General features: G+C 46.2%; 1 protein-coding gene across 1 annotated transcript; it reads left to right on the top strand.

The window, feature by feature from the left end:
• Positions 1-688: 688 nt before the first annotated feature.
• Positions 689-10,589, top strand: LOC117998276 (40S ribosomal protein S20-like). The gene is made up of 2 exons (XM_034987000.1): positions 689-759; positions 10,196-10,589. Exons 1-2 carry the CDS (start codon positions 689-691, stop codon positions 10,587-10,589), a joined length of 465 nt encoding a protein of 154 aa, XP_034842891.1.
• The last annotated feature ends 498 nt before the right edge of the window (positions 10,590-11,087 follow it).

The following is an 11,087-nucleotide window of genomic DNA, read 5'->3' as shown; positions in this document are numbered from 1 at the left end:
GGTCCCAGAGGAATCCTGATGTGATGTTACTGTGGCTGGAGGTGGTGAAGACCTCTTAAAATTGAAAAGGCAAGACTTGGCTCTTTCCCCGAGAGAGCTCACAGTAGGTGTTCAGTTCACACTGGCTCTGGAATACCCTGAAAACAATGATGATTCCCCTAGGGCTGGGATGAAATCTGGTATTAGCACTTCGATGCCTGGCAGGGGCGCCTGGGTGGCTCAGTTGGTTAAGCACTTCGATGCCTGGCAGTACTTTTGATCTTCTAAAATGTCTTCTTGTTTTATAGAATATTAACACCAATAATAATTAATTGAGAAATTATATCAGGCGCTGTGCTAAGCACTTCATTACCTCATTGAATCTTAAAAGGAGCCTAAGAGGGAAGTACCTTTATGATTCCCACTGAGGAATAATAATGAGGAAACAAGTCTCAGAGTGGAGCTTGCCCAAGTCAGGGAGAGCTGGGACTGTGGGCAGATCTCTCTGCCTCCAGAGCTCATCCTTTATGGTCTGCCCCTCCAAATCGAGGTAGCAGAGGTCAGAGGAGTAAAGAACTGTGCTGAAGGACACACAGCCGGTTGGTGTGATCAAGGGAGGGCCTCTGGCTGCAGGCCATGCTAACTTCTACACCACAGTGAGCTGCTCTTGATCTTCATGTGTGTGTATTATCTCAGGCAGCATCTCCCCATGGCCAAGTGCTTGACCTTCGTCTACATTCAACTAATCTGTGCTAAGAAAGAATATTGTTTCATCCTAAGGTAAGTCAAATCATGGATGAACATAAATAAAATAAAGATAAAAGTAAATCTGGTGTCTCTGATAATTCTGAACCCACTCTAATTTGAAGATTCTCCATTGACTTATTTATGCCAAACATGGAGGGTATAGGTTGATTGCCCTTTTGAAGGAGACTTGGGCTAGAACAAGAGTTGTATTTGGTTCTGCTCTGGTTTGACCTGCTAAAGCCCCATAACAGGACTTTATAGACCATTATCCTTCAAGGCCCAGAAAATGGGCCAAGCCCTTCTCTGGGGGAAGAAAGACAGTAGAAATCTATTCTGAATTCTTCAGGCTGGGTATGGAGACAGATAGGTATGGAGGCCCAGCAACCTGATTAGGGCCAGGACTAGGGTGAGACAAAAGAAGCCTAAGGTACAAATTAAGGAGGCACTCACTCTCAGAATCACACTAGTGCAGACCTTAAAAATGAGTAGCCCCGAAATGATGTGCTCTAGGCACTCTCTTGCCAGAGCCTGACCCTGAATTGCCCTGACTCTCTCATAAATGAAAAAGTGGAAAGGAGCCCATGTCTCCTTGGCCCACTGTTGAGCTGGGGAGGGAAAGGGTGACTTCCAATTGGTCCCTATACCTAGAAAGCTTGGGACTCGGGGACTGGATCAGCAAAAGAAATTCTAAGGAAACGGACTTTCGCAAAGGTAAACAGGGAAAACACAAGCAGTTCATTAGCCCACTTAAGTGAAAATTCAGGGGCTCAGGACTTAGACAGGGCTGGATCCTGTTACCCAACATCCTCAACAATCTTCTTTCCATCTCTCAGCTCTGCTGTCCTCAACATTCTTCCTAGACACAGACTAGTTGAAGGTAGACAGAGGATCACTTGGATCTGGGATAATACACGCCCATAAAAAGCAAGAGCTGTCCATAGTGGTACAGGAGACCACATAACCTGAAGCCAAAGGAGGGAGTGAAGTGACGGCTTCACTCTACAGCTCAGGAAGCATCTCCAGAGTGAGGGCAAGAGAGCTGCAAACAGACCCAGACCTATTTCCGGCCAACCCCACTGGAAAAAAAGAGCTCCTCCTCCCCAGTAGCTGAAGCTTTAGTGTTCATTAGCCCAGCTTCAGTTTCATGCCCATCACTGAACTAATCACTGGGGCGAGAGGGCTGACCTACTCTGATCATGGGCTGATCCCTAAGGACCCCAGACATTCAACCCCATTTGAAACTATGTCAACTTAGGGAAAGAGATATAAATTCCCCCAAGGGGAACCTGGGTGCTCTGGGAGAAGGAATGGATCCTGGGCAGGCAAACTCAAGAGCACTCAACTTGAGAGCTAGAGACTCTTCTAAAATTGTGGCTGCACCCAGGCCTTCTCTGAGGACGCATAGCACCTGTTGCTCAAATCTGCACAATTTGTGATCATCCTCTGGAAGCTTTGCTCAGGCATGAAATGCTTCTTGCTCACCTTTGGCCACCTAACACTCTCCCCCAAGGGACTAGCCAATGACTTACATTATAGTTTCTCAGTAAGAAATTGCTGACGTTATGAAGAATGAATGAGGAACTGTTTTGGGACCGGGCCCCAAACTTTTATTAACTGTGAGGTTAAAAGCTATCAAGGGTCAGGGGCACTGCAAAGGGGCAGAGGGAGTGAGTCAATTAACACCTGCCTTTTTATTTCCAAATCGAATTGTTGCATGAGGTTTGGAGATGATGTAACCACTCGGCGGTGTCGGGGTAGGATTTATGAGCCATGGTATGTGGAGCAATGGTCTGAACAGGCAGCTGGTGAGAGGCATTTACCCTGACTGCCCTCACTTGGAAGTCTCCCTAAAATAATGGTTGCAAGACATGAAGGTACTCTGGCAGTTATAAACCCCTCCCCCTGTGGCCGGGGTGGATCTGAGTTGAGTCACTTTTTCCTGGGCTGGTTTAGAAGGGTGTCCGGTTCAGGCATGGCTTCATGCTGGGAGGGGAAAGGAGTGGGAACGTTCAGGAGTAGAGGGAGGAAGGGATAGACAGAATAGGAGATTAACTCAGCTTGGCTCCCAGGAATGGGGACATGACCCCATTGGAGCCTTCTTGGGTTTGTTTGCATTTGAGTAGGGAATGGTATTGGCCAACACAGAGAGTCTATTTATTAATGTCCACTCACTGCCTCCCGCCTGAGAAGAGCAGGATTAGCCTCTGCTGGAAGTCTCTGGAATGAAGTTGGTGTGGCTGGACTCATCGACCATTCCAGAGCCTGCTGTAGACAATGGAAGAAGTCAGGCTTCCCCTCTAGCCCTTCCCACCAGTGCCTGGGTCTGAATGATGGATTTTCGACTGGGTCATTAAATGCTGATTAAAGTACTAGAGAAAAGAACAGGAGGGAAAAAAAACCCAACATCGAATGTTGTACATGCATACACACTCCCACCCCAGGCCCTCCCTCTTCCCTTTTCTCAAGCTGCCTCGAAGTTCGTTCCAACCCTCCATTGGAAATGCTATAAAAGGCCAGGTTAATTAAGTCCTATATATTACTAGCACAAACACTTCCAACTTTATTCCGGCGGCTCGGTGAGTGAGGAGGAGGCCAGGCAAGGTCCAGGCAGCTCAGGGTAATAAAACAGAAGACTCAATTACCTTGTACATTTGCAGTTTTTATAAAATCATTTAAAGTTCTCCCAATGAAAAGCACGATGGAGAGGGACTGGAACCCTGAAATCCAGCAGGAGCTTAGGGAACTGGGGATTTTAGAGCAGCTATGGGTAAGAAAATAATCTTGTCCATCCCCCTACTTCTGGGAAGGGAGGTCAAGGCAAATTATGAAGGAAGGAGAGAGGGAAGGGGACTCCCCAAACAGACCGAGCACCCACTGGGTCTGGAGTACTATACTGGTGCTTTACATAACTCGCTCAGGTAGGTATTATTCCCATTTACAGACGAGAAGACTGAGGCAGCAGAATGAGTCTCTGGCACCCAACCAGGAGACACCCAAAACCCAGAACCTGCCCTACTCTGATTCGTGCCCCTCCCTCTAAGCTACCAGGCCAGTGTCTGCACAGCATAGGCCAATGTTAAAAGAACAGCCTCCGGAGTCCATTTGAATCTCTGGATTCAAATCCCACTTCCTAGCTGGGTGCCCTTGGGTGAATTATTTAACTTTTCTGAGCCTTAGCAAGTAGTCTCCTCATCTGTGAAAACAATTTTAGTACTCGCTCACAGCACTGTGAAGAGGATTAAATGGGACAGTGTGTAAAATGCTCAGCCCAGAGCCTGGAGTATGATCCCCATACTGGTTAATACTATGATTCTTATGCTAGCTATAACTCAACTTGTCATGACCAGATCATCACATTTTCCAGGGTGACGGTAAGTGAACCAGTTACACTAGCCACACTCATGAGTTCAAGAAAAGGGGTAGAGGAGCTCTCCCAGCTTCTCCCTCTACACCACAGAGAGCTAGTTCACAAATGGATTATCCGGCTTCTGAGTCTCATCAAAGGGCAGGAACCTCCGTCCCGTTGAGGGACCTAGTTCTTTCGTGGGGCAACAAAAATAAGAGCTTTATATAAGTAAAAAACAAATTGGTTTTTTCTTCAAAAAAAAAAAAACAAAACAGAAACTGTTCAGTTGTTCAATACACCTGCTCTTTCAGGAATGGGAGTATAAAACTTCAATTTAACAACAGCCCCCAGAGAAAGAAATTATTCTCTGAACTGTAGCCACAGTGACCCAGAGCAATGTTTCCCAGAAGGTTGGAGAGAATTAAGCCCAAAGTTCCCTCATCTTGGTCAAATCTCTCAGGGCCTCCGGGGGTGTCCTTGGGCCTGGCACGTGGAAGACACTTTGATCGAGGTGTGTCGACTGAATAAATGACATTGTGAAACTCTCAAGTCCCCTTGTGTGGAAAGCGTCCTCTGAGCTAGGCCCATGAGGCACGCTGTATTTTCCTAAAATGGCCACAGCAATATTTCCAGCCCCACCTGCTCTTCTAGAACCTTGACACTTGCCCATCAAGAAGTAGAGTCTATTTCTCCTCTTTTGAAATTGGGTAGGACTTTGTGGCTACCTCAACAAATGCCATGTCACCAATGTGATATTGTACAACTAGCAAAACTACGCCCTAAGAGGCAACATGGCTTTCACCTGGCACTCTCACACAGGAATCTCGCCACAATATTGTGAGGAAGCCAACGCCGTACGAGAGGCCACATATAGATATTCTGGCCAACAGTCACAGCCAAGAGCCAGCACCAGCTACCAGATATATGAGCAAAGGAGCCCCCAGCAACTGAGTCACCTTCAGCCTTCAGGTCTTCCAGATGATACCATACATCGTGGAGTAGAGACAAGGCATCTCTACTGTACCCCATTCAAACTACTGACCCACAGGGTCTGTAGGCATAATATATGGTCGTTTTACCCCCATTAAGTTTGGGATCATTTTTAACCTAGAAATAGATAAACAGAATAGCCAACCATGCCTTTCAATGCCAGCTTCAGTTCTGGGGGCTGCTAAGCAAGAGGGTCATTGGCCAACTGAAGAAATTCCTGAGCATTGTAATCAGGATGGGAGGGACATGGAATTCTGACCTGGATGCTGAAAGCTGGAGATGGGGGCTGGGGGTGGGGAGAGGATTCAGTCATGATCTTCTTTCCTTTGAGGAAGGAACAGGCTTGTCCTGGGCAGCTGTGCCGAACAGCAGGAAAGGAAAAGGCTTTGGAGGCAGATGGCCCTGGGCTCCTTCTTTCCTTTCTCCTTTCTAACTCTGTGACTTGGACAAGTCAGTCCACTTCTCTGAACCTCAGACGGGGATAATAATGTCTCTCTTGCATGAAGCTTGTGTACATTAAATAAGATCAATATAAGTGACTTAACACAAGGACCCTTAATAGTCTCATAAAATTTCTCTTGGTTACCCACTCAAACCATCAACGAAATAGGAGGTATTTATGAAAAGGACGCTGCATGACATCGCTTCTGGGTTAAGGGTGGGGAAAGAGGATTCAAACATAACTCTCCTGATTTCAGGAGAGTGTAGGACATAGGCATAAGAAGGTGAATGTAGATCGAATTCTTGGCTTTCATAGCAGCAAGTGCCCAATAACTGGCAAAGGAAGAACTGAAGTTGGAGCCTGGAATTTTCTCTGTGAGGAGATCTTTAATTATGCATTCAGATTCTTTAACAGTTATAAGATTATTTGGGCTTTCTATTCTTTTGTCAGTTTTGACACTGTCCATTTTATCTAAATTTTCACACTCGTTGGTATAAAGTTGTTCAACTGCCTTTTTAATGAATCATGAAGTTCCCCCTTTTATCAAACCCTCAAAATTGTGCAATGGGGCCACTCCATATACACTTGTCTAGTGGTCACAGCAGTAACGTTTTTGCCACCACCCATGCAACAACCTGTGGGTAGCCCCCAGGCACGTTTTCCTGGACCTCCCAGTGCAGCGTGGTGAAGGCACTCGGAGCGTTAGCAAGCTAAAACTGCTGCCGGGAACTCACCCAGAAAGTTCAAGAGAAAGCCAAATTCTTTCCCAGCCTAGGCTCCTAAAGACAGCTCAAATGTGCCCCTGGAGGACTGTGGTTGAGACTGACTGAGCCGTCTCCTCCCCCCACCAATTCCCCCCATTGCCAGTTTATAACTCCTGCACCTTCTTCTTTCCTCACTGATTTCCCAAGCTGAGCAGGCTTTGTGAACTCACTTTGGCAAGAGTCATGCATGTTCCACTCTCATCCCTATTGCTAGTTTATTTCCCCACTGAGGACAAGCAACATCTAGCAGGCTGGGACCTGAGGATGAGGGAGAAGTTTATGGGGTGGTGAGGAGTTATCTGTTTATCCAGGTGACCTTAGGTGTGCTTACGCTAAGTGAAAAATGGTCAAGGGTGGCCTCAGCAATGGCTTCAGTGAAGTGTGTGTCTGGGAAGTACCACCACTGTTCACCTTTCCCAAGGGATCCTCTTCCTTCTTGACAGTTTCAGAGAAATTGTAAAGGATGGTATTGGTGGGTGATGCTCCTAAGCCCTTGCCTTGTGGGGAGTCCCCGGCTCGCAGCCCCGACCCTCCATCTGCCTCCTCAGTTGAGTCCCCCCTTCTGCCCTGCAGCCTCCTCCCCAGAAAAGCAGCCATCCCTGAGCTCTGCGTCTTTCCACGGGTGGCTGCCCTGAGGGTCCTTGGCAGCATTGTCCCACATCTGGCCATCCAGCTGAGGAGAGCAGAAGACATAAACAGCTGCCGGGCCTGTCTCGGGGTCAAAGGTCCCTGCAGACTCAGTCAGAAATTGGCTACTCAGCCAGCACTGGAACCTGATGCTCTGAGGGATGAGTCAGTGTCCAGCTGGGCACTGAAGGGGTTAAAGGAACATGGTAGAAGATAGGAGAATGGGGGCACGCTGCACTGCCGGAAAAAAGCTAGCCTTGTGCATGGATAATTAGAACTGAACATCAGTAAACAATGCCTTTTCCCCTCATTAAGGACAAATCTGTATGTATAATGTGCCTATTTTCTCTTTCATTAACTTATAAATGGCCACTACTTTAAAGCCATTTAACGAGTAGTTTTGACTTGCCCGTCAGCTCTGGGTCTGACATGTTTTCTCCTCTCCTGCACAGACAGAGGTGCCCACCTCAGCACACAGCTCCCATGAGGGGAGAGGCCACAGACAGGGCTGTGGAGGTTTCCATAAGGGAGCTGAGAGAGTGAGGGTGGGAGGGCAGGCCCCAGGCCCAGGCAACCTCTCACCATCCCCTCCTCTCAACTGTCTTGGATAACTCATTCCCATCTTCTAAATTGCTTTGCCTGTGCCCCTGAGTGGCTTAAGGAGCCCGACTGTTGGGAATCCCTGAAAACGTAGCCAGTCAGCAAGCCTCCTGAGAAACAAGCTGAGACTAGAGATCCCGAAAGTGAGACATCAATTCTGTCCTCATGAAACTCACAGTCCAGTAACGAAAGCAGCACACACATATATATGGAAGGAAGAGAAGCTACAAGAGGTTCATGAAAAATGGAAGTCTTCAATGAAAGTTAGCAAGGCTTTCAGAGAGTATGTCTCCTCCATCAGTCTGGAAAATTCCCTGGGAATTGATATCATGTCTCCCTCATCAGGCTAAGCACTTCAGGGGATACTATGTCCCTCCCATCAGATTGGGAGATTCTTTGGAGGCAAAGACCAGGTCTCTTCCATCAGACTAGACACCTCCTGAATTAGAAAATATTGCTTTTATCAGATTGAAAAATCCCATGGGTGAGGTATCTGTCCCAGGGCAGGGCCTTATCTCCCTGTCTTTCTCTGGGTAGTCTCCCAGGACCCTAGACAAAGACAGCCTCCTTACACTCTCTCCTTGCTCCCTCCTGGGACCCTAAGTGAGCCCCAAATCTGTGCTGGACTTGAGAGGGGCAGGGATTATACAAAAGAGGAGGCAACTCAATCCTGGTCCTTGGGAGCACCCACAGGCTTTTTGATTTTGCCGTGACACTAATCCACACAAAGCAATGAGGAGACAAGGAAAGGGGGACTGAAGTGAACACTTACTGAGCACCCACTTGGTGGCAACAAAGGCTATGCATATTACCTGTTGTGTTTTCCCACATGAGAGCCCACAATCCCAGGAAGTAGATAATATTTTCCCCATTCTACCAATGAAAAGCTGGAGACCCAGAGAAGTAAAGCAATTCACTCAAGATCACACAGTCAGTCAGTGATGGAACTGGGAATTGAACACATTCTGTCCAGCTGTGGAGAACAGGCTATTTCCATGGCATCCAGCTGTCACCTCAGTTGAGTGAAAGAGCCTCATGAACAGTGGAAGGAGGAGAAAGAAGAACAGCAAGCTGGAGGAGTCATACCTGGGGAGAGGAGCTTAGGGCGGAAAGATCTGGGGGTCAGGGGCATTGGAGTCTTCTGATGGTGAAGCTGGGGAGAGCCCCACTTCTGGACCTCACCTGTACCCTCCCTGGTTAGGGAAAGTGGGGAATCCTCAGGCCTGGAGAGGGACTGTGCTTATAAATTCAGTTATTCCTCAAAAATGCCATCTCCTGAAAATATTTTAACTTTTGACTGACCTCTGATGGATGCTAGGTTGTTTCACCATTGAGACATTATCACCATCACCATGATCATTAGCATTTTAGTAATTTCGAAGAATTGGAAACAACCCAGATGTCCATTCACAAGAGAATGGAAAAATAAGGTATGGTCATATGTGGAATGCTCTATAGCAGTTAAAAGGAATAAAGCAGACCCATGTGGGCTTGACGTGGCTAAACCTCCAAGACATATAGTGTTGAGTGAAAGAAAAGAAGCGGGCATGTTGTTACATTTAGTGTGATATCGTTTGTGGAAAAAGAGAAGCTCCCAAACAAAGTGCTTCCAATAGCTTCATATTGTTCTTGTAGAGTGTGTAAAACACCCATCAAACTGGTAACAGTGGTTATACCACCACCTGGGAGGTAGCTGTATCCAGGAGGGGAGATGATCAAAGGGGACTTTGGCCTTGGCAGGGTGACCACCTGCTTTCTCTGTTGCTAGTGTGACTAATAACAGCATTGACTTTCACTATCAAAAGTGTTCAGATTGGGGGATAAAGTATATAATTACCTTACTTATCTGTAGTATTTAAGTTTTTGCAGAATGTATTAATTGATCATCTGTGTCATCTCATCTCTAAAAGTACATCAGGTTTAAGGTAAAGTCCTCCTCCCCTAAATCCATGTATAACCACATAACCTCAAAACACAAAGAAAGAGACATATGAAATTATGCAGTACGCATTGTTCTGAAAATTGCTTTTTTCACTTAATTTTATCTATATCAGTATCATCAGGAAAAATTAACAAAGAAATCCTCAGGTCTCACCAACAGAGATGTAGCTTCTGTGAGTTGGCACTGGGGTGCACAGACGTATATTTCTGACGAGCTTTCTGGGGGATTCTGATGCCACTGGTCCATGGACCCCATGCTAATTTTTGTCAGTAGAACAAATGTCATTCATTTATCTATTCATTTTTTTAAAGATTTTATTTATTTATTTGAGAGAGAGAGAATGAGAGAGAGTACATGAGAGGGGGGAGGGTCAGAGGGAGAAGCAGACTCCCTGCCGAGCAGGGAGCCCGATGCGGGACTCGATCCAGGGACTCCAGGATCATGACCTGAGCCGAAGGCAGTCGCCCAACCAACTGAGCCACCCAGGCGCCCCATTTATCTATTCATTTATTCAACAAAAAATTACAGATTCTTGCCCTGGGTTTGGCCCTGGCTACACGTGGAATTTAGCAGAGAACACAATGCAGCCCCTGCCCTCCAGGACACAGCGTCAGGTCTCCTTCCAAGGGGACCAGTCCTTACCGACAGTGGGTAGAACTGATTGTGAGCATTCTTCTTGAGGGAGGTGTGGTTGCAGTGACTACAGAGCTCTGGGCACCCCGCTCCTGCTCCTGACTCTCCATTGTTCGCGCTCACAGAGGAACAGGTCGGCCAGGGGGTCACGCCGTAGCAGTGGATTTTAAAGACACTCAGAAGATACCCATGGAACCAGAGATGGTGATTCACCGAATTAAAATTACTCTAACCAGCTGCAACGTAAAATCTTTGGAGAAGGTATGTGCTGACTTGATCAGAGGTGCTAAGGAAAAGAATCTCAAAGTGAAAGGACCAGCTCTGATGCCCACCAAGACTCTGAGAATCACTACAAGAAAAACTCTTCATGATGAAGGTTCTAAGACTTGGGATCATTTTCAGATAAGGATCCACAAGCGACTCATTGATTTATACAGTCCTTCTGAGATTGGTAAGCAGATTACTTCCATCAGTATTGAGCCAGGAGTTGAGGTTGAAGTCACCCATGCTGATGCTTGAATCAACCTTTTTAATAAATTGATTATCAGCTGTTAAAAAAAAAAAAGGAACTGATTCTGAGCATGGGCACTGGAGACAGACCAAATCCTGGCACTTCCTCTCTGACTGTGTGACCTTGAGAAAAGTATTTGGTCACTCTATGCTTCAGTTACCTGGTCTGTAAAATGGACACAGTAATTCCCACATCACATGACGGGCACTCAATAAATTGCAGCCACTATTGTTAATAAATTATAAAAAATAAATACATAATTAATAAGAAAACTCATGTAGTTTTCTTGTCAAGAATGTTTAAATTACATTGTCATGAGGAAACAATCAGACAAATTCAAATTCAGAGACATTCTAGAAGACTTGCCTGTACTCTTCAATAATGTCAATGTCATGAAAGACCAAAAGATAGATAGATAGATAAACAAACAAACAAACAAACAAACAATGAACTATTCTGGATTAAAGAAAACTAAAGAGACATACAGCTTGGGCGCCTGGGTGGCT

The sequence above is a fragment of the Mirounga leonina genome, unplaced genomic scaffold (genome assembly GCF_011800145.1).
Source record: "Mirounga leonina isolate KUSES-001 unplaced genomic scaffold, KU_Mleo_1.0 Mir_114, whole genome shotgun sequence".
NCBI classification, from domain to species: Eukaryota; Metazoa; Chordata; class Mammalia; order Carnivora; family Phocidae; genus Mirounga; species Mirounga leonina.
This window is presented reverse-complemented; position numbering and strand designations above follow the sequence as displayed.